This window comes from Lemur catta, chromosome 4 (assembly GCF_020740605.2).
Source record: "Lemur catta isolate mLemCat1 chromosome 4, mLemCat1.pri, whole genome shotgun sequence".
In the NCBI taxonomy this organism is placed as follows: domain Eukaryota; kingdom Metazoa; phylum Chordata; class Mammalia; order Primates; family Lemuridae; genus Lemur; species Lemur catta.
In genome coordinates, this window is record NC_059131.1 from 86,475,749 (window position 1) to 86,502,760 (window position 27,012).

Sequence of the window (27,012 nt, forward strand, 5' to 3'; positions counted from 1 at the left end):
TTAAGACTCTACTTAAAAAATCCTGATTGCCTCAGTAGATCGCGCCAATCCCTCACTTCTTCCACAAGGTGGCAGTCTTTACCTTAAATACGGGCTGCGGTAGCCTCGAATTTGAGAATCAATAGCTGAGTTAACCTGCTTGTTTTCTTTGAACCCAGACGGCCTGCTGTGCGGGACTTGACAGCTGTAAAATTCATAGGATGAGTGTAATTACCCCGCAAGATCTAAGTGCTTTTCGGGAAAAGGATTTAGGGTGTGAGAACTTTCCCTGGGGAGTGACACATTATAAAGGTGGTGCTGCTTAATTGACAGGGACTTTGAAATACAGTTGTTATTTGTGGGAAGGCTGTAGGTTTGGAGAGAGGTGACAGCACAGAGCTATGACACCTGAAGTGGGCTGACAACAGAAAAACTGGATTTAACCACCAAATATTTCTGCTTTTTCACCTCTTCCTGCCCCATCTCCTCTCACCCCACTCACTGTATCCCAGCATCTGGGAATAACTCTGCCTTGTTCTGGCTTGAACCTCTCACGAGATGTAGGGAAACTCCTTTGGGGGGGTCTCAGATCCTCATTTCTATTAGAACCAACTCTGTTCTGCAGGTAGGTGCATGATTTTAAATTTCCTGTGGGAGGCAGCAATGCTCAGCAGAAAGAATAAAGTTTGTCACGTAAGGCAGCTCTGCCACTGGCTATTTGACCTCAGGCAAGATACTAAGCTTCTCTGAGCTTCAGTCTCGTCACCTCTAAAACAGGGACAAGGATAACTCCGTGCCCAGGGACTAGTGTGAGATTAAATGTAAGTTAGGTACTCGTGCGGTGTCTGGCTGTGGGGAACTCTGTGGTGACCGTAACTTTCCCTTCCTCCCTCCAGTGCAACCTCCTGCGTCCGGGCACCTGGAGTCAACCTGCCTCAGGTAGCTCAGAGGGAGGGAGGAGGAGAGGTGAACTCAAGGGAATGACTCACGGGGCAAATGAGGGGTCTGGGGTCGTTGGCAGTAGCAGAACGGGAGGAAAGGGGAGGGCATGCTGTTGACCTCAAATCCTGACCTTTGTGCCCAGCCTACACTGCGCTGAGCCTCCAGGTCATCATTCCAGAAGAGAAGCAGAAAACTGTTATCCAACTAAGGCTTCTCCAGCCCTCCATGAAAAATTTCTTATTAACAGGTCAAAAGGCTTGTCTAGAAGCTGATCACGGAGCTTCTGCCAAGCATAAACACTGATCCTGGCATCTTGAATGTCACAGGCATTTCTAATCTTTAATATCCGGTTCAAGATCGTTCGTTAGCGTTAATACCCCCAGTCAGGACCATGGAGCACACTGCAATTGAACCAGGTGGGCTATCGCTCTCTGCAAAAGGGACAACAGTCAGGACAGGCACACACAGGGGCGGGAGAGGTTTCACCTGAGGATGTTAGAAAGGACTTACTGAGGATTTGGTTTGTTTCAGGGGAGTTGGGGAAGGTTCAGGAGGCTGGCTTTGCCTGGATGCTGCCAGGAAGCAGTGGGAATGGGGGAAAGTCTACGACAGGATGTCTTAATACATTTTATCTACCGGGCTGGAAGAATGAGAAGGCTGAAGCTGTAACTGGTGAAGAAGTAGCAGGCACTCCTGTCAGCTCTGATAAAAGGATGTTTGGTCATTTGTTTGTGATTTGGACATTGTTTGTGTCGGTGTTCACATTACGGTCTATCGAGGTGATGAGACCACATACACAGCGGCCTTGTCTCATGTCTCCTGTGGTGCTGTTTACTCTCAGTTGAAGAAAGCTAAGACCTAGCTGTGGGTGTGGTCAGGGGCTGTGCTTCTTTTTCATTACCAACATCTCCACCCACACAAACCTGTGCGCTTGAGGTCCCAGGGAGGAAGGAGCTGGCCTGCGATGACTTTACTCAATTTGGAAGAAAAGAAGGCAGGTGAGCTAGTCTAATCTCCTTGTCCACTGGATAGACTGGTAAGATTTGCTAGAAGGGAGAGACCCATCCTTAGAATGCCCTTAGTAGGATGCGCTTGATTAAAGGATTATTTCTAGAGAATAAGTTCAGAATCTGTGAGGCATGACTCCCTGGAGAATCACGTGAGCTGTAGAGCTTCCTGTGAAATAAAATGGAGATGCTTCATCACTTAAATCCTTCTGGCTGTGTGAGGAACCCCACAAAACCTCATTTAGTGAGCGTATGCCTTGTTCTGGGCCAGAGAGCTTGTGTCCTGTGCGGGAAGAAAGGCAGGACCCAGCTGGGAGGAGGGGGATTGCAGGATGTGCCATCCTTCCTTCACTTTGTCTGAGCCCCTCCATTGCCTGTCTCCCTGACACTATTTGTCAAATTTGATTTGGGGTACAACCTGTCATTCGTGTGTGACTTGACAATCCAATCTTTCTTGAGGATGCAAGGAAGTCTTTGGAGAGAAAGCTCCACTGGCAGAGTTCATAGCCTTCCACCCCGTATTTCACACCATGAGACCTCAGGACGTGGATCAGAGGCACCGACACTAATTCTTACCTGGTTACATGGTGTGGTCTTAAACGGGACAAAGAATGAGATAAAACCCATGTAGCCAAGCATCATGGGAGAGGGCACAAAAATAACAGGTGGCCTTGGACCTGGGTTGTTCTTATTTTCTAAGACCTAAAATTCTCACACATTTGGTCTAATTGCTCAGACAACTTAACAAGAAAATAAAGGTTTTGAAATGCCCTGCATTGTAACATATGCTCATCACAGAAAAATCGAAAATATAAGAAAGAGAATAAAAGGTCAAAAACAACCCTTATACTCCTATTACCCAGAGATAACGATTCTTAAATCATGGTTTGATTGGTGTGGGTTTTTTTTTTTTCCAGTTTTTTAAATTGGTTGTAATCAGACTATATTTTTAATTTTTAAAAATTTAAAAACCGCTTTCTTAGATTACTTTGACAATATATGAATCCTTTCTTTTTTTTTCTGTAAACATACAATATAGAAAAACATAGGATAAAACTGAAGTTCCCCTTCATTCCTGTTAGGGACAGGTGTGGGTGAGCAGCGGTAACCACAGGAAAAGAGGAGGGGGGGCAAAAAGGAGGAGACCAATGAGCATGTAGAACCTAACCCGCAATGGCAGGAACTTGTGGTTAGGGACATTCCCGGCCAGGAGCATGCGCAGAAACTAGGAACTCTTGCCTAAAGGTGACCTTTTCCCTATTAACACACATTAACATAGTAAAAATCACACCCACCAGCGCCATGATAGTTTACAATTGTCATGGCAACCCCTGGAAGTTACCCTATAAGGATAAAACTGGGGAGTGCCCTTAGTTCTAAGAACTCTCCACCCTTTACCCTGGACAGTAATGAATATTCCACTCACCATTTAGCATATCATCAGGAGTAGACATAAGAGTAGAAGTGTGGTAAGACTCCAGCATCTTCTCCACTCTGGGAGATAGACCCATTTCCCCTCAAGAGCTGTACTTTCAATTTCTATTCTATGGTGAAAGGCCTGCAATAAAAGCTGCTAGCGTGGAAATGCCAGTGCCTGTCATCTCTCTGTAGCACCTGCCCGGCTTGGGATTCCTTTAAGCCAGGAGCCAAACAACTGGAGCAACACCTCTAAAAAATCAACCCTGACATTCCTTTTCCCAAATGCAATCCCAATCAACATTTGGGGGCACGTCCTTTTTCTATTGTTTGTAAGTTTAGTCCAACTTTTTAAACTTAATGTAAAACAATCATTTCCTGAGCTATTCCAAGGTCTGTATACATACATTGTCCAAAGGCTGCTGCTTTAAACTCCACCGAGCAGAGGCACCTGATGAAACCGCCCCTTTTCTATGGGCTACACACCCTTAACCACTCTGGAATTCACCAAAAGATGCAAAGCCAGGAAGTGTCTGAATAAAACCGCACAGTGGTTATCTATGTGGATCAATTGTACATGTCATGACAATGTATTAGAATATACTCGGGGAGCAAATGAAGAAACATCATTTCCAAAATGAGGATGCAATCAACATTTAATCAAGTTTTTAAAAATCCTGTTTCTATCCTCTGTAGTAGAAAATGTTCAGTTACTGTTTATTGTGTTTTTAAGTTTTAGTGCTGTGGGCAAGTCACCCGTGCTCTAGTTATAATGAGTTTTTTCCCCTATGCTCTCTACTGCAGTAGGAGTGACTGGAGAGGGTAAAAATGACATGAGTTTATTTTTACAGTCCCCATGCCTGTTGTGAGGCTCACAGTAGGCCTTTGGTAAGTATCTATGGAATGAAAGAATGCGTGGAAAGAACAACCCAAGGATCCATTGATCGACGAATGTATAAACAAAGTATGGTATATGCTTATACTGCAATATTATTCGGCCTTAAAAACGAAGAAAATTCTGACATATGCCCTACCATGGGTGAAGCTTGAAGACATACTAAGCCAGTCACAAAAAGACAAATACTGTATGCCTCCACTTATATGAGATACTTAGTCAAATGCACAGAGACAGAAAGTAGAATGCTGGTTGGCAGCAGCTGTGAGCAGGAGGATGGGGAGCTATTTACCAGAAGATGAAAAGAGTTCTGCAGATTGCTTGCAAGTCAATGTAAATGTACTTAACACCACTGAAACATACACCTAGAAATGGTCAAGATGGTAGATTTTTTTTTTTAATTTCAGAATATTATGAGGGTACAAGCATTTTGGTTACATGAAATGCCTTTGCCTTGCCCACACCAGGGCTAGAAGCATGCCCTTCCCCCATACAGTGTGCTCCGTCTCCATTAGTTGTGAGTTCACCCCCCAACGACTGACCAGCACCCAGTGAATATTACTACCATGTAAGCACCTTAGTGTTGAACAGTTAGTAATAACGGTAGATTTTGTTATTTGTATTTTACCACAATTAAAATTATAAAAAATAATGGGTGGAGGGATAAAAAAAAAACAAAATTTCTGTTGTGCTCAGGCTGGTGTCGTTTTCATTCCATGTCTTCAAATTACCGACTCTTGCAAATAGAAACAAGGGACACCATGTTCTCACTTCTTCATTTGCAAAAACCCTTAAGAACAAGAAACCTTACATTAGGAAAGCCCAAGTTTTCTTAAAGGCATCACGTGATCAGAAGTCCACTTTCGGGGCCAGCTGGGGACTTGTAACAAGAGTGAGGGGAATGTGCTTATCTGGGAAACCAGCAGGAAACAACTTTTCTTTTGGACAGAAAATCTTTGAGGACGCTCATGTTTTAAGGTCTTACGATGGAGGGATTATACTTGAACAGTTCAAAGTGATATGAATTACCTTCAGGTTGGTTTGCTTGGTTGATTTAACCTTGCCTGGGGCTCCTGGTAACTGTTCATTTCCACCCTGGTGGCTGAGTCAGGTGGCTCTGGAACAGACCTATTTGAGAAAAACTTTTTTCCTCTGAAAATATGGGGGGAGGGGCGGGGGGGGGCTCACCTCTGTTATTGGAAGCAATGTTTGGGACAGCCTTACGGGAGGCCATCTGATGAAGTGGTTAAGGGCATGGGGTCTGGACTTGGACAGTACAAGGTGCAGATTCTGGCTGGGATGCTCCAGTTATGGAGTCTTGGGCAAGTTATTTGGCCTTCTGAGTTTTGGGGTAAAATGGAGATAATAATAATATAATAGGTTTGTGTGAATGAGGATTCAATGAGATGCCTGTAAGACACTTAGCAAGATGGCCGTGCGAAAAAAGCTCGCAGTTAGTGTTAATTGTTGTGGTTATAATTCTTTTTTTAAAAAACCACAACCAAAGCTTATAAGGTTGTTTAATTCTTATAATGATTAGTCGTTGTTGATTGTTGGCTAACTAGCTGTAAGCAAATGAAAGTACATTAAAGAAGTGGCAGCGGTGAGAGCAGAGTGGTGGGAGTCAGAAGACACTTGCACGTTCTGGTTCTGACTGAGTTTCAGTGCTCAGACCTTTAATTAGAGCACTTGTCCCCACCCCTAATTGATTATTAGAATCATCTGGGAGAGCTTTTTTAAAATTCCAGGGTCTTCTCTCTTTCATTGGCTCCTTCCTTTCTGCCTTTTTGCTTTTTAAAAGCATCACGTGCCGTTCATTTCTTCAGAGCCTGGCCTACCATGCAGTTCATAGCCAAGTGGTCGTGCTGCTTCTGCAGTGGCATGTTCTGAGCTGAAGTCCATTGTCTTCTTCATTTTCCCCATTCTGACTTGTCTGTTGTTCTCCAGAGCTCCCCAGATGGCCAGGGCTGAGAACCACTGGACCAGATCACTTCCAACAGCACGTCTGGTGCAGGTGGAAACAGCTGCTAGGCTGACAACGGCTACGGCTACGGCTGCTGCAGTGTCTTCTTGTCCGAAGCAGCAGGCACCCTTAGAACTCTCACAACTGAGGCTTCCAATTTGGGGACAGAAGAATCTTTGAAGGAAAAATAATATTGAACTTCTAGAAATGGCTCTTAAATCTTTCATTGCTGCTTCTTTAGTCAGAAATATCTGCTTCCATCTCTGTCGACTGCAGTCCTAATTCATTTTAGGTCTGTTTTAACTCTAATGTTCTATGTTCTATGGTTCCACTCTTTCTAAAGAAGGAACTCTGTTAGATTTTTAACCTGTGTTTCTTGAACCCTGAAGGTAAGGTTTCCTGAAGTGGGGTCTGTATACCTAAGAAGCATAAAAATAATTCTGAAGGTTTGTGAGTTCTGTATGAGACTCAGTACAGTTTTTGGCGATTAAATAGGAGCACATGCATGAAAGCATCTGGTACATGTAGGAGCTCAGTGCACGTTCATTTCTCTTTTCTGTTAGATCTTTGGTAGTGGAAAATTCTCTTATTCTTTCATCTTTGTCTGTCTCAAGTCCTGCAGGTGCTGCTAAGGAAAGAGGTAGAGGAGTTTTATGAGGGAGTTGGATTCTGGAACAGGAAGTTCCTGAGAAGACCACTGCATTAATTAATGGAACTAAAACAATCTCCTAAAGTGAAATAGCTGCCAAACATCATTTCTCTAAACTGCTCACGGTGGTACCCCATAAAGTTTGATTGACATTGAAGTACATAAAGCAATAACTTTTTCCCTTAAATATATAGTGTATGGAGAAAGCCAGTTCAATAATGGTTTCCTGGCATAGCTTTCAAAGGCAAGTGTGGATGAAATGTGCTACAAAGACATTGGAAAGAAACTGATGTTGAACTCTTCACATTTGCACGCATAATCTGGTGATTCTCAAACCGAACCTTGTACCAAAATTGCCTGTAGGGCTTTTTAGAACATGGATTGTTGGGCCCTACCCTATACTAATTAATTACATCTGCAGTGGCCCCATTTCTGAATAAAGTCACATTCTAAGATTCTGAGGGATGGGACTTCATCATATCAATATCAAGGGGGATCCAATTTAACCCATAACACCATCCTAGTGAGTGTGAAGTGGTGTGTCGTGATTTTGATTTCCATTTCCTTTTCCACAGAGACTAATAATGTTGAGTATTTTTACATGTGCTTATTGGCCATTTTTATATCTTTTATCCCAAAATGTGTATTAAACTCCTTGCCCATCTGTTAATTGGGTAATCTTTTTATTATTAAGTTGTAAGAGCTCTTTATCATTCAGGATGTAAGTCCTGAAACACAAATAATACTTGCAAATATTTTAACCCATTCTGTGGATTTTCTTTTCACTTTCTAGATGGTGCCCTTTAAAGCACATAAGTTTTAAATTTTGATAAAATATAATTTATCTATTTTTTCTTTTGTTGCTGTGCTTTTGGTGTCATATTTAAGAAATCATTGCCTAATCTAAGGTTATGATGATTTTTTCTTCTATGTTTGAATCTAAGAGTTTTATAATTTTACCTCTTACATTGAAGCCTTTTATTCATTTTGAGTCAATTTTTGTGCATTGTGTGAAGTATGGGTCCAAAAACATTCTTTTGTGTATGGATATCCAGTTTTTCTTGCACCCTTTGTTGAAAGGACTAATTTTTTCTTCATTGAATGGTCTTGGCACTCTTGTCTAAAATCAGTTGATGACAAATGTAAGACTTTATTTTTGAACTCTTAATTCTATTCCATTGGTCTATATTGCTATCATTATGCCAATACAAAATTGTCTTAATTATTATAACATTGTAGTAAGTTTTGAAATCAGAAAGTGTACATCTTTCAACTTTGTTCTTTTTCAACATTTTTTTTTGGCTCTTCCGTGTCACTTTGCACTTCATATGAATTTCAGGATAAACTGTCAATTTCTGAAAAAGAAGGAGTTGGGGTTTTTGTAGAGATTGCATTGAAGCTATAAATCAGTTTGCAAAATACTGACATCTTAACAATATTAGGTCTTCTGATCCATGAATATAGAATGCTTTTCATTTATTCAGATCTTCTTTAATTTTTAACAATGCTTTATAGTTTTCAGTATACTAACCTTGAAATTCTTTGGTTATGTTTATTCCCAAGTATACTAATTGTTTTGATGCCATTGTCAATAGAATTTTAAAAAAATTTCAATTTCATATTTTTCATTGCCAGTACATAAAAATACAATTGTTTTTTGTATATTGATCTTGTATCCTGAAACCTTGCTGACCATGTTTATTAGTTCTAATTGTTTCCCTTTTGTGGATTTCTTAGAATTTTCTCTGTATAGTATCATGTCATCTGTGAAAGGGCCACGTTTGCTTCATTATTTCTAATCTGGATGCCTTTTATTTCTCTTTTTTGCCTAATTTCCCTGGCTGGATCTGTAGTACAATGCAGACTAGAAGTGGTGAAAGCAGACATCCTTGTATTGTACTTGATCTTAGTCTTTCACCATTAAGTATGATGTTAGCTGCAGGTGTTTAATAAATGACCTTTATCAGGTTTAGGAAATTCTCTTCTATTCATAATTTGTTCAGTGTTTTTTTTTTTTATTATGAAAGAGTGTTGGATTTTGTCATATGATGTTTCTGTGTCTGTTGAGATGATTGTATGGTTTGTTTTATCCCTTATCTTATTAATATAGTGCATTACATTGATTGATTAGCATATGTTAAACCAACCTTGCATTCCTGGAATAAATCCCACTTGATCATGGTATATGATTGCTTTTATTTGTAATTAAATTTTTTCTAAAATTTTTATTTTTTAATTATAAATTGACAAATTATGGTTGTATATATTTATGGGGTTCAGGGTGATGTTATGATTTATGAATACAATGTGGAATAATTATATCAAGCTAATTATTTGTTGCTGAATTCTGCTTGCTAGTATTTTTATGAGGATTTTTGTGTCTATATTCATAAGGGATATTGGTCTTTAGTTTTCTTTCTTGTAATGTCTTTATCTGGGTTTGGTATCAGGGTAATACTGAACTCATGGTACATTAGAATGTGTTCCCTCCTATTCTATATTTTGGAAAAGTTTATGAAGGATTGATGTTAATGATTCTTTAAATGTTTAACAGAATTCACCAGTGAAGCCATCTAGGCCTGGACTTACTTTTATGGCAAGATTTGGATTACTATTTTACTCTCTTTTCTTGTTATAGGTCTATTTAGATTTTATATTTGCTCTTGAATCAGTTTTAGTAGTTTATGTCTTTCTAGCAATCTGTCCATTTTTATCTAGGTTATAGAATTTGTTTATGTATAATCATTCATAGTATCCCCTAATAATTTTTTTCGCTGTAAGGAAGGCAGTGATATTCCCTATTTAATTCTTGATTTTATTACTTTAAGTCTTTTTTTCTTGTCAGCATAGCTAAAGATGTGTCAATTTTGTTGATTTTTTCAAAGAAAAAACTTTTGCTGTTGTTGATTTTCTCTATTATTTTTCTATTCTGTATTTTATTTATTTCTACTATAGTCTTTATTATTTCCTCTCTTCTGCTTGCCCTGGGTTTACTTTGCTTTTATTTTTCTAATTCCTCAAGGTGTAGAGTTAGGTTATTGATTTGATATTTTTTTCTTTCAATATATCTACAAATTTCTCTCTTAGCACTGTTTTTACTATATCCCAGAAGTTTTGATATGTGTGTTTTTGATTGCATTTGTTTCAATTTCCCATGTGATTTTTTCTTGAATCCATTGTTTAAGAGTGTACTGTTAAACTTCAACTACTGGAGAATTTTCATTTTTCCCTCTGTTACTGATTTGTAGTTCCATTCCATTGTGATCACAAAAGATACTACACATTATTTTAATCTTTTTTATTACAAATAATAATTTGCCTATTTTATTTCTCTTTTTTAAATTTCAAACTCTTTAAATTTATTAAGACTTGTTTTATGGCCTATTATGGTCTATTGTAGGGAATGTTCCATGTGCATTTGAGAACAATGTGTTATTCTGCTGTTGTTGGGTGAAGTGCTCTGTATGTCTGTTAGGTCTAATTGGATTAGACTGTGGTTTAAGTCTTCGATTTGCTTATTGACTTTTTTTGTCCAGTTAATGAGTCACTTCTCTTTTGCTGCTTTCAAGATTCTCTCTTTGTCTTTTCATAATTTGATTACAGTATATTTAGGTGTGGGTCTTTGATTTTATCCTACTTGGAGTTTGTTGAGTTTCTTGAAGTGGTAGGTTAATATTTATCAAATTTGAGAAGTTTTGGGGCATTATTTCTCTAAAAAATTTTTTTCTGCCTCTTTCTCTCCTCTCCTGTAACTCCCATTATGCATATGTCGGTATACTTGATCCCAGGTTCACTAATTCTTTCCTCTGCACTTCAAATCTGTTATTGAGCCCCTCCAGTGAAATTTTCACTTCAGCTATTTTACTTAACTACAGAATTTCTATTTAATTTTCTAAAAAACAACTTCTATCTATTAATTGATGTTCTTATTTGGTAAGACATCATTCTTGTACTTTCCTTTCATTTTCTATAGATATTTGATTCTCTAGATTTCCCTTTTAAGTTTTTTGTCTCTTGTTAGCTCCAACAGGTTAAAAAAAAAATCCTCATGCACCTGCAGTGTTATATAATTGTCATATAATTGTCCCTGATTGTTTTAACAAATGCTTTGTGGGTAGGGTTGTTCACATAGAGTGAACTATGAGTCATGTCAAATAAAGACAAGTCCTGAGAGGTGAGCTTTTCAGCAAGCTTCCAGACAGGTCAAATACACAATTTTCTGGGGGATGGGGGCATATTTGGACAGATCCAAACCCACTCTACACTCTCTGGTGGCTGGAAGGCTGATGTTTTTTTACAGCTATCATCATTGTGGAGCTATTGGATTTTAAGGCCTCCATGGAGCTGGGAGAGGGAGATGGAATTAAGGCAAGTTAAAATGCCACAAGGCTGACTGTTCTAACCAAGATTTAACCATTTTTTTTTTTTTGAGTAACACTTTTTGGATTGTTTTAAGCTTTAGTTAATTTCCAGGGTTCTGTAAAGTTGGTATTGATAATTCTTGCCAGTGTTCCCATTGCTTTTATGGAGGAGTAGAATTTTGGAGCTCCTTACTTCTTCATTCTAGAAGTGATATCTTTCTCCTTTAACCATACTTACCTTTTGAATCTTACGTAACTCACTTTCAATCTTCCACTCAGTCTGTAAACATTATTTTGAATCTAGTATTAGAGGGACAGGTGGATGAACCAGATACAGTTTCTGGCCTCAGGGCACTGACATTCTAGGCAAACAGGCCTGTTTCCAGCTAACTTTCCTTTGAGGCAGGAGAATTCAGGCAGATGTAAGGGAGCAGCTTTGCTCTTCCTTAGAGGAAGAGAGGTTTCCCTGTGGAAGCTTTTTAGCTGGGTTATGATTTAAGAAGCCCTAAATCCATTCTTAAATTGTAGCCTCACTCTCATTCATCACTCATTGCTAGAGAAGCTCATACACACATGGGTGAGGAGACCTCCCAATCACGGGGAAGAGTAGACTTAACTCCCCCAGCTCTACTCGCTCCAGGGCATGGGCATAAAGTGTGGATAAGATTTCAATAGGCAGATATGGGGAGGAAAGCATCCCAGGCCATGGCCACTGTGTCACCTAAGAGATGGGAAAATTCAAGAAGCATCCAATGAGGAATTTGGACTTTCTGAAGGCAGCTGGAATCCTTAATTTCTTTTTACAGTGTGTAATATGAGAAAGAAAAAACTAGTTGCCTTTATATGTTCTTCTCAATTTTTTTTTAACACTTAAGCAAGTGAACATTAATGACCAGACTGTTTTGCCCTGGCATCAGAAGGACACGGATCTGAATCTTAGATCTACTACTTTGCCATCTGTGTGAACTAGGAAAGATCATTTCAAACCTACCAAGCTTGTATTTCATCTGTGAAACAGGGAGGGTAATGGCCATCTCATAAAAATGTTGTACAGGTTAGATGAGATGATATGTATGGACTACCTGGCACTCATTAGATGCTTCCCAAATGAAATTTATACTCCAAAAATATTTTAAAGATCAAATTATTCATGTTTTATTTTATTTTTCATGTTTTATCTCACAGAAATGTAGACTGCCAAAAGATACAGGAAACATTCCAAAGTGCATTTATTTCAAAGAATCCTTGTAACATTACAGAAGAAGACTATCAACCACTAATGAAGTTGACAACTCAGACTATACCTTGCAACAAGGTAATTTGGGCAAGTTATTAGTTTTAAAACTGAGTATAAAAGCTAGAGGGAAGGGGTCACAGGACCACATTTGAACAGAAGGAGGGAAAAGGAAAAATCCAGACATTGTAATGTGGCTGCGGTTGGTGTGGGGCCATGGGGGGGCCATGATATCATCAGGATTTAGGACATTTGGGGAAGAGAGGTAAGAGAGAAATGGGGACATGGAAAGAGGAAAGGAGAATTGGCCAAAAATCAGGCAAAACCAACCTAACACCAAACCCAACTCAAACAAACAAAAATAACCAAACCTTATAGAATTCCAAAACTTCCCCCTGACCTCTGATAATAGTAATAATAAGTAATGTCAATTGACATGTGCATAGTGCTTTTTTTGCTTACAAAGAACTCCTAATCCTTTTCTTCCTAGTCTTTCACAGCCATTTTGTGGAATGCGCAGGTGAGGTGCTAGTATCCCCATTTTATCAGTGAGATAACTGCAGCTTGGTGAGTTTAGGTGACTAGGGATTGCCCAAGTTTGACAGGCTTGAAAGTGACAGCTGAAATGTAAATGGCACAAGACTTGGAGCCAGAGAGGCTTGGGTTTTAATACACTGATTATATTGGAAAAGGTCTATCATAGAGTGTATCATTTCTAAAGTCAGTGTTTAAGGCAAAAATTCAGTGTTTCAAGTGACAAAATTATCTTTGTGAAGCCCTTAAATCTACCCACAAATTACAGCCTCTCATCCCATTGGTAGTGAGCTGGCGTTATTGTACCTCTTCTCTTTGGTGTACCAGGGACGATGCCCTACATGGAGGAAATGCTTAGCAAATAATAACCCAGGCTAACATTTGTCAAAGAAGTGACTATGCGACAGACACTACGCTAAGAAATTTGCTTGTGTTACCTCGTTTAATCTCCCCAGCCTCCCATGAGTTTGTTATAGTCATTATCATTACCATCTTACATATGTGGAAAGTGAAGCTTGGTGAAGCTTTGGTTGCCCAAGGTCAGGAAGGTCAAACAGCTGGTAGGGATGATGCTGGGCTCCAGCAAGAAGAGAGACTCCAGGGCCCCTGCTTTGACCCACGGCCCCCCACTGCCTCCCATTAAGAATGAATAGATTCATGGAACAGAAGATTATTCTGAAATTTGGCCTTTAAGAGGGACCCTGAAAACACACCCACTGTCTATGTATTTTTTTGGTAGAGGAAGGAAAGATTTGGGGAAAGTGGAAAAGGTTATGTAGCTCTTTAAGAATCAAAAACATTTCTTCCAGAAAATAGCACATAGACAAAATTTTTTTGCAGATAACTTTAGGGAATATTGGAACTCCCTGATGCTTCCTCCAGATGTGGGCTGATCCTATGTTAGTTATAAGGTTTTGATCAGTGGCTTTCAGACTTTTTTGACTGCAACCCAGAATAATAAATTCCTTTTACATTGTGACCCAGAACACATCTCTCTCTCTCTCCCTCTCTCCCTGTCTTCTCTCTCCTCCCCTGTCCCCTGCCCTTCCCCCTTCCCTTCAATCTGTGTCTCTCTCCCCTCCCCCCACTCGCCCCAATTCTCTGACACACAGAAAACAATTCTGTGTCTTTCATTTACAAAAACGTGGACTTATTTTTTTGACCCACTAAATTGATCTCAATAATAGGTGGTGTTTATTCTTTCCTAGACCCTCCTCTGGAGCAGAGCAAAAGAGGTGGCCCATCAGTACACGCAGCTCCACCGGGATATGTTCACCCTGGAGGACACACTGCTGGGCTACCTTGCTGATGGCCTCACGTGGTGTGGAGATGCTGGCACTTCTGGTGAGGACCTGGGCCCCGAGGGATTGCCCAGGGATGTGCAGGGTGAACAGGTGGGCTCTGCTGAGGGCTCTGAAAGATTAGTGTGGAGGAAGGAGCCACAGACACCCACCCTGATGTCATCTATGCACTTACTGACAAGTCAGGCTGTTGTAAAATATTATAGCATTCCCTACGCCAATCCCTGTTTTCTGGAAAAATTGACTTCAGAGTTTGGGATTGCCCATGCTCCCTGAGTCCTCCTTTCTGAGTGCTCGTGTAGCCTGCTTCTGAATTCTCGGTGTTTTGCTTTCTGTAAAGGGCATCGTTCAGGACCACAGGGTTCTAGGGCAGGATGAGATCTCAGAAGGACCTGGACCGAAGTCTTTGTCGCACAGAATCACAGTAGCATGGGTTGGGCTTCTCCATCTCAGGCCAGTCAGTGGCTTTGCCATCATTTCTCAGATGTAGCCTTTTCCCGCCCAGAAAGACTCAGATCACCTCACTGTGGGAAGGTATTTCCTACTCCCAAAACCCTATTGAGCCAGTTTTTACTTCTTTTTTTTCTTTCTCTTTTTATTTATGTGGTGGATATTTTTACTTTATATTGTTTTATCCTTATTTTTATTGCTTTTGACTATTTGTTTTAAAAAGCTTGTCTTATCATACCTTCTTCATCCCAGGTTTGCATTATTTCAATTACAAAAATGAAGCATGCTTATTTGAAAAAATACTTACATATTATAGAAATGCATGAAAGTAAAAAGTGAAGGTCACCCTGCATCCTCTTCCACCCACGACCTCCGCATCACTTCTCAAAGGGTAACTGTTGTCAACAATTTGGGACATGTCCTTCCAGATCTTTTCTCTATGCCTATGTAAACATATATATTAAAATGTGTGCATACAGTTCTGCAACTTGCTTTATTCACTTAAAGTTAATGGGTATAAAGATACCCATATTCTTTTAAAAGGATTTATCATTAACCAATGCTATTAATGGACATTTAGGTTGTTTTCAGTTTTTGTTGCTATCATAACCACTGTTGCAAGAAACACTTACACACACACACACACACACACACACACACACACACATCTGCATGCTTGAAATATTACTGAAAGTTAAATTTCTATAAATGGAATTTCAGTGTTAAAGGATAAATTGTGATATAAACCGAAAATGTCATTTAAAAGGTGGTAACAATTTATACCCTCATCAAGAGGTTGTCTATCTATCTATATCCTCACCAACACTAGATATTAATACTTTAAAATTTTTGGACCCATTTGATAAAGAAAAAAATACTTCAATTTATTTTTAATTTCTTTGATGGTGCGTTTGAGCATATGTATATATATTAATGGAAGATATTTCTATTGCTTCTGTAAACTGTTAGTTCATATATTTCAACCATCTTTATTGGGGTATCTATTATTTTCTTATTAATAGAAGTTCTTTAGAAATTAATAATGTTGGGCACTTAGAGTGCCTATGATCTACATGCTTCATGAGTATCCACTCATGTCATTTTACACAGCCCCATGAGGCCCTATGGTGGTCCCATTTTACAGATGAGAAGTCTGAGGCACAGAGTTAAGTAACTTGCCACCCAGTACGTGGCAGAGCTGAGAGCAAACCCGGAAAGACTGACTCGAGAAATTGTGCTCTTAACTGCTATGTTGTTCTGTCTGTTTTCTGGCTGAAGGTGGCACATCTGTTTTTGTTAGTTTGGGCTTTTCTTTTTATACTGTTTATAGTCTGCCTTTTGGCACACAGAAATGCAGAAGACCTGTCAGTCCTTTTCCTATGGGTGCTGGGTTTGGTATGTTGCTTAAAAAGATTTTCCTTACCTTAAGATTAGGGAAGCATTCTTCTATATTTTTATACACTAATTTTACTTTTATAATATTTAAATTTATATGTAATTCTGAGTCTTCCATCTCAGAATAAGATATATAAATGTTTCTCCATATTTTTTTTGGTTAAGTTTTATAGTTTTTGCTATGTTCCGTGTTTTCCTTTTTAAATTTCCCTTTTAACAATTTAACTTTTTTCTTGGTCATTCATTTAACATTTTTAGCTTTTAAATTTATTTACAATAAACTCTTCTCCTTTGCTTTTATTTTTCAACTCACCACTTCAATTTTTTCTTGGAATGAAGCGAATATAGAGAAAATGAAATAATCTATTTTTAAAAATCTATTTACATTTCAGAGTTCTTTATTTTTGCTTTCTTTTAAATTGAATCCTATATATGTAATTTGATTTATCTGCTTTCTTCTTCTTTGGCCTCAATTTTTATTAATTTTCACCTCTTTCCCCCTATTTTATACTCTGCCTTTCAAGTTCCTGATTTATATTTATTTATATTTTTTATTGTAAATTGACAATATTTAATTATATATATTTATGGAGTACAAAGTGATGCTATGATTTACGAATACAATGTGGAATCATTAAATCAAGATAATTAACATATCCATCACCTCAAATACCTATTTTTTGTAGTAAGAACATTTGAAATTTACTCTTAGCAATTTTGGAATGGACAGCGCACTATTATTAACTATATTCACCACACTGTGCAATAAATCTAAAACAAACGTCCTTATTTCTCCTATCTAACTGAGACTGGGTACTCTTTGACCATATTCTCTGCTTGCCCCCCAACCCTCAGGCTCTTCAACCCATTCTGCTCTCTGCTTCTATGAGTTCAATTGTTTTAGATTTCACATATAAGTGAGAACATGCAGTATTTGTCTTTCTGTGCCTATCTTATTTCTCTAAATATAATGTCCTCCAGGTTCATTCAGGTTGTTGCAAAAGACAGAATTTCTTTCTTTTTAAAGGCTGGATAGTATTTAATTCTATAAAATACTAAGTAATACTATATAATATTATAATAATAAAATACTAAATAATACCATGAAATAGTATTTTTAAGTGTGTTTTTTAATTCCACAGTTTTTAAATTCATTCATCTGTTGATGGTACACTTAGGTTGATTTCATATCTTGGCCATTGTGCATAGTGCTGTAATGAGCATGAGAGTGCAGATCTTTCTTTGGCAAGCTGGTTTCAAATCATTTGGGTAAATACCCAGAAGTGTGAAAGCTGGATCATATGGTAATTTCATTTTTTAGTGTTTTGAGGAACCTCCATAGAGTTTTCCATAATGGCTATACTAATTTAGATGCTCAACAACAGTCCCTTTTCTCCACATTCTCACCAACACTTATCTTTCATCTTTTTGATAATAGCCATTCTGATAGTTATGAGATAACATCTCATTGAGGAGTTAATTTGCATTTCCTTATGATTAACAAGGTTGAACATTTTTTTCAAATATCTGTTGGCCATTTGTATGTCTTCTTTTGAGAAATATCTATTCATATCCATTGCCCACTTTTTAATTGGTTTTGTTGTTTTATTGATACTGAGTTGTTTGAGTTCCTTATATATTTTGGATATTAACCCCTTATCAGATGTATGGTTTACATGTATTTTCTTCCAATCCATAGTTTGTCCTTTTACACTGTTAATTGTTTCCTTTGTTATACAGAAGCTCTTTAGTTTGATGAATCCCATTTGTCTATTTTTGCTTTGGTTTCCTGTGCTTTTGGGGTCAAATCCAAAAAATCATTGCTCAGGCCAACATCTTGTAGTTTTCCCCGTATGTTTTCTTCTAATAGTTTTACAGTTTCTGGCCTTACATGTAAGTCTTTAATCCATGTTAACTGATTTTTGTATATGGTGTTAGATAATGGTCCAATTTCATTCTTCTGCGTGTATCCAGTTTTCCCAGCACCATTTTCTCATTGTGTATTCTTGGCCCCTTTGTCAAAAATCAATTGACTGTACATGCATGGGTTTACTTCTGGGCTCTCTATTCTGTTCTGTTGATCAATGTCTCTATTTTTTTTTCCAGTGCCATGGTATTTTAATTATTATAGTTTTGTAGTATAATTTGAAATTATGTAGTGTGATGCCTCCAGCTTTGTTCTTTTTGCTCATAATTGACTTGGCTAGTCAGGTTTTTCGTGGTTCCATATGAAGTTTAGAATTTTTTTCTATTTCTATGAAAAATGACACTGAAATTTTTACAGGGATTGCATTGAATCTATAAATCACTTTGGGTAGTATGGGCATTTTAACAATATTTATTCTTCCAACCTATGAACATAGGATATTTTTCCATTTATTTGTGTTGTCTTCAATTTCTTTTATCAATGTTTTGATTCTTCTCCAAAATGCACAGAGATGGAAGTCTCCCTGCCTCGCTGCCTAGGAAGGATCTTTGGGCAGGCTTTTTGGCTGAATGGAGCCACTGCTTGACTTTCTGGGTCAATTAGGTCTAGCCCTAATGCTTCTCTGAAATGAGTGGAGGCAGGGATCTTCCTACCTAGGTGGGGTCATTGGGCTGGGCTCCGAGGCTGGACATGGAAACTAGCCATCTAGGGACTCAAGTGAGGTTGAATTCCCAAAGTGGCTTTGAAGGTGACCAGCTCAGCCTTGCAGTTGGGCTGTGAAGTTGGCTGGTATCTCCTGTTGGTTACCACAGCTGGTAGGAACCCAGAGGTACCACCAAGATCTGTGTGCTGGTAACTATAACCTCTGCCTCCTTTCTTTATTTCCACCTAATCTGTTGTGATCTAGTCATGGGGCTATCCCCAGTGTCCCCATGAGGTGAGCATCTTGCAATGCTGGGGAAGATGGATGACTGCCTCTGGTTCTCTTTCCCCCTGTAGAAACTATGGACCCAGGAAAATCCTCTCTATCTGGCATTGTGCCAACTTGGGGAGGGGAAGGGGTAGCATGGTCAAAGTGAGACCACTCTTCTTACCCTTGAAATTCAGTTTTCATTCAGTTCTTTGGGCCATATGGTGTCTCAAGCTTGTTTCCAAGTATTGGAGCCTTCAAAAAGACATTCTGCTCTGTGGATAGCTGCTAGTTGAAATTTCTATGGGGGGGGCGGGGAAGTAGAGCCTGAGAATTCCTATTCTGCAGTCTTGCTGATGTCACTTCCCTAGGCTATAAGCATTTAGTTATGGAGGCTGAGAAGGCCAAGGTCAAGGCACCTGCAGTTTCAGCATCTGGTGAAGCTTCACTCTCTGCTTTCAAGATGGTACCTTGTTGATGCACCCTCACATGGCAGGAGGTGGAAGGACAAAAGGGCATGATTTTTATATTTTAATTTTTTCATATTCTGGCTTAAATTTTTTCCTTAAATTTTTTTACCTGACTTAGTTTTAATTTGTTTATTTGTATTAGTATGAAGTTCTTAATTTACCTTATAACCTTCTAATCTTTTTTCTTTTGCCTTTTGTATATTCTTAATTTAATTTCTCTTGTCAAATTTTTTTCTTTTTCTTTTTACCCCTAGCCTTACATTTTTATTTGATGGTATGTTTGCATATTGGGAGACAGCAAGGGGGAAGTATCCTAGTGGGGAGAGAAAAGCTAACAAGATGAGATACTTATCTTCAGATATGGTTGTGAAGATAAAATAGGTTGTTGTTCATCAAAACTTATAAACTGTAAGGTACCTTACAAAATGTATATTTACTTAATATTTCATCATTAGCAACATTTTTGCCTCTATTCGGGAGATGATTCCTTTTGATTCCATGATAATTATTTATATCTATACATGGAAATGTTTCTTTTTGAAATTTTTTGTGGTTTTGGTTTTAAAGGATTTAATTATTGTAAAACTCCCAGAATTAATTCATCATCCTAGGAAAGGTTTCTGGTCTAGAACTTCCCTTGCCATTATTAGCAGTATTTGATACTCAAGCCCTGTCTGTGGGCTAGAGGTATATATTCATTTCCCATGGCTGCCATAACAAAATACCACAGATTGGGTGGCTTAGAGCAATAGAAATTTATTCTCTCAGTTATGGAGGCTGGAAGTCCAAAATCAAGGTAACTGCTGGGCCATGTTTTCTCTGAACTCTCTAGGGGAAAATCTTCCCTTGCCTCTTCCAGCTTTTTTGGTTGTTGCCAATTACCACTGGAATTCCTGGGCTTGTAGATGCACTACTCCAAACTTTGCCACTGTTATCACATGGTGATCTTCTCCTTGTGTGTCTTCATATCATCTTACCTCTGTGCATGTCTGTCTCTGTGTCCAAATTTCCCCTTCTTGTAAGAACAGTAGTTATATTGGATAAGGGCCCACCCAACCTATTGACCTCGTCTTACTTTGATTACATCTACAAAGACCCTATTTCCAAATAAGGTCACAGTCACAGGTACCAGGGATTAGGATGCAACACGTCTTTTGGGAGGATAGAATTCATAAGAAGGTGGAAGTAAACCCATAAGAAGGTGGAAGTAAAATAGCAGTATTTCCTTAGGGTAAGCTCTACACATACACAGAGAGGAAACAGGCAGCTGCCACACTCTCTGACTTCTGGGGCACAAGAAAGGGTTCTAGGACCTCTCTCCATACAGCTTCCCTACCTGCTTGATAATGCAAAGTTGATATAGGACATTTCCACATTCTACCTCTTCCCACCCCTCCCTCCCCCACTTTCTTTTTTTTCTTCATGCTGGGACTAGGCTTCTAACCCTTTATTAACTATTTCATTCTACATCCTATAGCTCTTAGACACAACCTTGGGTCATTTTTTTGAAAGTTTCTTAATTGAAATTGTATGTCTTTAAGATGTATGTTGTGATGTTTCGATATACATATACATAGTGAACTGACTAATTAGCATATCTATCTCTTTACATAGTTGCCATTTCTTGTGGTGATCTCCCCTGTTTTTACCCTGCTTATAGCCAATAAATTGCCAACCTAATCTATTTGCCTAGTAATTCATCCTTTCTTTCTATCCTGTTACCACTGCCTGAGTCCAGCACACTAACATACTCTCCTTTCTTGCTGGGACTGCTGAAGAATTCTTATTGCTCACTTCTTACCCCTTTGGGTCATTTTGCAATCACAGTGTTCTTCCTAAAATGAAAATTTGATTGTATCCATCTCTTCCCTAAAACTTAAGTAGCTTTCTTTTGTCTCTAGGGTAAAAGACTAAATTCCTTGCTATGACCTGGCCTCGGTCTTTCATATACCTCATCTTTCATCATTCCCCTCCTCAGCCCTTATGCTCTAGAAGTACTAATCTGAACCTATTAGGCTGTCCCACAGCTCTGTGCCTTTGCACATAATCTCTCTGCATGGAGCACCCTTCTCTATCTCATTTTTCTGAAGATTCCTATTCATCCTTCAAAACCAAATTCACCATCAACTTTCCCTGATGGTGCTGCACAATCCCCCAACCTAAGTTGATTTTTCTTTGGTTTATTTGGTGGCATTACATCTCTAAATGCAGGACTGACTCTCATCTAATTTATCTCTATCCCCAAGACCTAATAAATATTTATGCATTAAAGCAGATATCCTTGGGAGAAATGACACAGAAACCATGCATTCATGCTCTATGTCCATTGTACCTCACTGAGGGCCAAGACCGTTTTGATAGTAGTGAATGTAGGAAGACTCTGAGTCCATCTGAGCCTAAAAGTATGGGGACTTATGGAGGTGGGGGGAGGAAACACTCAACAAGAGAGAGTTGTCAGGAAGCAGAGAAGTGGTTGTCAAGAGTGACGCCTGAAGGCCTGGTTTTACCTCTAATTCTTCCTGGATTTGAGGATAGTGTTGAGGGCTTATCCTCATTTGTTGAACTCTTACTGCTGCTTCCCAGAATGATGACGTAAAACTTGTCACTGTATTCTTGTCTAGGGTTTGGAAGGTAAGGTAAGGACTTGGAAGGGATCCAGGGGACACTTAGTTAAATTGGGTCTAAATGTGTCCGTTTTCCACCCTCCATCTTGGCAGTGATGCCACTAGAAAATGGCTCCACTGTGATCGAACAGCCAGGGAAGAATGGAGGTTATTTATGCTCTCTCTTCTCCACTGTAATAATTTTCTATAAACTATGTATTTTAGAAGTGGACCACCGATCTTGCCCAGACCGGAAGAAAGACTGCCCCAACAATCCAGTTTCAGTATTCTGGAAAATAGCTTCCCAGAGGGTAAGTACCAAGTAGTGAAATTCTAGAACTTTGGAGATCAAAGAATTTAAGATGTCATCCAGTCAGTGGTTGGTTTTAACACTTTTTGGATCACAGGCTCTTTTAGGAATGAAAGTGTAGGCCGGGCACGGTGGCTTATGCCTATAATCCTAGCACTTTGGGAGGCCGAGGTGGGTGGATTGCTCGAGGTCAGGAGTTCGAGACCAGCCTGAGCAAGAGTGAGACCCCGTCTCTACTAAAAATAGAAAGAAATGATTTGGACAGCTAAAAATATATATAGAAAAAAATTATCCGGGCATGGTGGTGCATGCCTGTAGTCCCAGCTACTCGGGAGGCTGAGGCAGAAGAATTGCTTGAGCCCAAGAGTCTGAGGTTGCTGTGAGCTAGGCTGACGCCACGGCACTCTAGCCCAGGCAAAAGAGCGAGACTCTGTCTCAAAAAAGGAATGAAAGTGTAGGATAGGATTCTTTCCTGAAAAAAAAGTTCAGAAGACATACCAGAAGATTTTCACAATTCTACATTTTTTTTTTTTAAATTAGAGAAGGACTTGTTGTCCTCTCTCTCTCTTTTTTTTTTTTTTTTTTTTGAGACAGTGTCTTGCTCTGTTGCCCAGGCTAGAGTGAGTGCCGTGGCGTCAGCCTAGCTCACAGCAACCTCAGACTCCTGGGCTTAAGCAATCCTTCTGCCTCAGCCTCCCGAGTAGCTGGGACTACAGGCATGCGCCACCATGCCCGGCTAATTTTTCTATATATATATTTTTAGCTGTCCAGATAATTTCTTTCTATTTTTAGTAGAGACGGGGGTCTCACTCTTGCTCAGGCTGGTCTCCAACTCCTGAACTCAAACGATCCGCCCGCCTCGGCCTCCCAGAGTGCTAGGATTACAGGCGTGAACCACCGCGCCCGGCCCACATACAATTCTATACTTGGCACCCTGGAAGCAGTCTTGAGTTATCACTGTGATTAATAACAACTGGGCTCTGTGCCTTTGCCCCTCTGCCCATCACCCACAGAGGAAAGACAGAAGCAGCACTGGATTCAGTTCCAAATCTTTAGTGGTGTCCATGTCATCTGCAGAGTCCAGTCCAGATTTGCAGCCCTCCATGAACTACCTTATCTACCCACCTTCACCATCCACTGGAGTTTGCCCCCAGCACACTGCTGTTCTCTCATACCCTTGGCCTTTCCTTTCGCAGCTGCCCCAGCCTTACCTGGTGAAATCCTTTCTGTCCTTTGGGGCTTGGTTTCCATGGCTTCCATGACACTTTTCCTGTTCTTTCCCAGTCTCTGCTGCAGAGTATTGGACTGCTTGCTTCCGCTTTCCCTCCTCCCTCTCTCCTTTTCCTTCCTCAGATTTTTACTGGGCGCCTGTTCTGTGCCATGTACCAGCACAAGGCACCCAGGGCTGCAGAACCAAGCAGGACGGCCAGGCTCATGGCTCTCCCGGAGCTCTTAGTGCTGAAGGCTCAGCACACGTTGAGCTCATTGTTACAACGCAGTACAGTTTGATAATGTGAATGGGATACTGTCCCAGTTCAGAGAGGGGGACCTGAGCTAGTCCCAGGGCTTGGGTAGGCCTCCTGGAGGGAGCATATAGATTGCTTTATTTGGCTCATTTTGTTTTCTCCAGTGCTAGCAAAGATTCCTGCTGAAAGTTTGTTGCATGAAGAAATAAAACTTGCTCCAGCATGTTCTTTCCTTTGTTCATTCCTTCAATCTCCCTTTTCTCTTTGTGCCTTTCCATGCCTCAAGGTCATCTTTTATCTCCTCCGTTTCCTCTTTTGTGATGTTCCCATTTCCTTTACCCCCAAATCATCCACCCTGTCCCCATTAAATGAAAGGGACTTCTGACTTCTCAACCACCAAATTTAGCAGCCCTGTGAACAACGACACTGAACCTCATGGTTCGAACACTTACACAGTGGAGCAACTGCTTCAAGAACCGTGACATGAAGCATAATCCCTCCAATGGCTTGGAATGAAAAATATGTAATCTGACATTCCTGTGCTAGAACCATATAGGATATTCTGTCTTTAACTAACTATTGCTAAGCACTATTTTGAATGGAACTGCTGGGGCATGGGGATTATATTTTCATGCTAAAGAATGGTGGCCATTTGTTTTTTAAGTTTGCAGAGGCTGCCTGTGGTGTGGTCTATGTCATACTCAATGGCACCATCAGTAAAACCTTCGACGAAAACAGGTACTCATTTCTTTGCCTCCTATTTTCAAGGGTTATCATAGCCTCCTCTGGGATATTTCACCCCTAAAAAGAGTATGCTTATCATGTTTCAGGTCAGTTCTGAAGATTTGGGCTAAGAAAAGTAAAATTTTGTATTTTCTGGAGAGGTTTGTCTAAGTCAATGCTTTTGTCTGATTTCTCCTCTGCCTAAAATCCTCTAGCAGTCCCGGTGGTCATTGCACTGCATCCAGCCCCTGCTCTGGAGTTTTCGAGGCCTGGTGTAATTTTCTCAGTGTTTCCTCCCATTACACTCCACCCTGCCCATTGGCCACCTTTGTTCACAGGGTTCCCCCGTGTGACCTGCTTCACCTGCCCCCATCTGCCTGTCCTAGTCCACACCACCCGTGAAGATCTGGCCCCACTCCTCTCTCCTCCATGAAGCAAGTGAATCCCAGTTCAGCAGTAAAACTACTGTTAGAACATCAGGAACTGCACTGGGCTCCTGGTCTTCATTATCCCGTGCAGGCATTTTCAGCAATGGAGTGGTTGGTTAAAAGTGAGGATTCCAGAGGTCATTACATATTACCTGTGTGACCTTAGGCAGGACATCTAACCTTTGTGGTCTCCTATATATGTACCATGGTGATATGAAGATTAACTGAGATAATGTATGAAAAATGCTGAGCTCTGTGCCTAACATCAGAGAACGTACTCACCGAGTATCAGCTATTATTCTCTCATTTCAACCTCACCACTGAATCTGGCCATGCCCGTGTCTTCCTTGTCTGACTTCCTTCTAAACTTACAGTTTTTACCACATTCATTGCCATTTTGGCCTTTGTTCTCTAATCTTTCTCTGCCTAAGGCTGCCCCGAGAGGAGGGAGCATATATTAATTTGTCCTGGGAACACTAGGTACCCCAAATTAATTTTTCTTCTCTCCTGTTTTAATATTGAATTCCACAAAGAAGCATTTGTCCTTTTGTCTTCTTCTGATCCCAGCATTTTGGGCGAATGCATTAACATCCCAGAATTTTATAATCTGATATCAGGGATCCAACTGTTTGCAACAGGAGTGGCAGCTGTCAGAGACTGACAGGGAAGAGTTTAGGAATGTGATTGGGGTAGGCCACCAGGGTCTTTCAAAGCAGTGTTTCTCAAACTTCACGGGGCATGTGAATCACCCGGGGATTGTTCAACTGCAGATTAATTCAGCAGGTGCTGGTGGGTGAGAGTCTGCAGATCTAACTAGATCCCAGGTGTTGCTATTATGTTGGTCTAAGGACTGCTCTTTGAATAGTGAGTATTTAATGAGTCAACATCAATGTACAAATTAAGAATCTTATTTTGAGAATCTTGGTAATTGAGGGTCACACTGAATGAGAAAAAGTGATTGTTTCTAATGCAAGTCATGGGTCAGTTTCAAAGAGTAGGTTCTAACCAGTGGCGTCCTGCGTACTGGTTTTTAACAGGGAGTATAGATACTTTAGTTTGGGGTTGACGATGTTCTTTGTCTCTCCTATTTTAGCACTTTTGGAAGTGTGGAAGTCATTCATTTGCGTCCAGAAAGGGTTCAGGCACTACATGCCTGGGTGATATATAATGTCGAAGTTCCCAGGTAAATCTCACTACTTTGTCCCAAAGGGTTGTTTTATGAATCAGTCCACAGAAGAATACACAATCACAAGAATGCATTGGGAACAAACTGGGTCAAGGAATGAATGGGGCCTTATGCTACATTTAGCCCATCCCAACAGCCTCTTAATTTTATCTCTATAATGGGTGTCTAACTGCTTCCCACTGCAGCTCCTCTGCTCACCTGGGAGCTCTTAGAGGTTGGACATCTGCTTCACCTCTTTATGATAGGGCCTCGCCCAGGGCCTGCTACAAAAAAGAAACTAAGAGACTCAAGAAATGTTTGTGAGAGCTTGTAATTTTAATACGTTCTTCTTTTTTCCCCAGTGACCCATGCATGGCTTCCTCCATAAATAAGCTGAAATCAATTGTCACCCAAAGGAATATTGCATTTAGGTGCCAGCATAATAAAGGTAATTGGTTTCTTTCTTGACGAAAAAAACGGCTGCCTTGCCATCTGTAGGTATTTCCTTCTTCCTTGGCCCCCTCTGAGCTGGGAGAGCTGCACGAATCTCTCCTGGGCCTTGATGGTGATCTCAGATGGTGACCTGTGGTGATCTCTGTCTGTCCTCACCAGCCTAGCCCAGAAGGTGCCCAGAAGGTTTTCCTGGTCGGTGGCCTTCACTTGGCCACCTTCCCCTCATCCTCCTGTTCCTTCCCTACTGGCCCCAAGCAGGACTTGCCTCTGAATCTGACCCACACTTTGAGGACATACTTCTTGGTTCCCCGTGTGAGTGGACCAGTCCAGGACTTATGGGACTGCAAGGTTCCAGGGGAGCAGAATTGTGTTTTGCTAACACCTTTCTCCCACTTGTAAAATCCTTGTCAGTTGGCACAGCTTTGCGTGTG

General features: G+C 40.0%; 1 protein-coding gene across 1 annotated transcript in view; it reads left to right on the forward strand.

The window, feature by feature from the left end:
* The window catches only part of CD38 (CD38 molecule), a 43,342-nt gene that overhangs the window by 12,994 nt on the left and 3,336 nt on the right, over positions 1-27,012 (forward strand). Inside the window, exons 2-7 of the mRNA XM_045550403.1 lie at positions 12,398-12,527; positions 14,189-14,324; positions 22,262-22,347; positions 24,477-24,550; positions 26,057-26,146; positions 26,491-26,576. Coding sequence (XP_045406359.1) covers positions 12,398-12,527; positions 14,189-14,324; positions 22,262-22,347; positions 24,477-24,550; positions 26,057-26,146; positions 26,491-26,576 — 602 coding nt within the window. The remainder of the gene's footprint in view (positions 1-12,397; positions 12,528-14,188; positions 14,325-22,261; positions 22,348-24,476; positions 24,551-26,056; positions 26,147-26,490; positions 26,577-27,012) is intronic.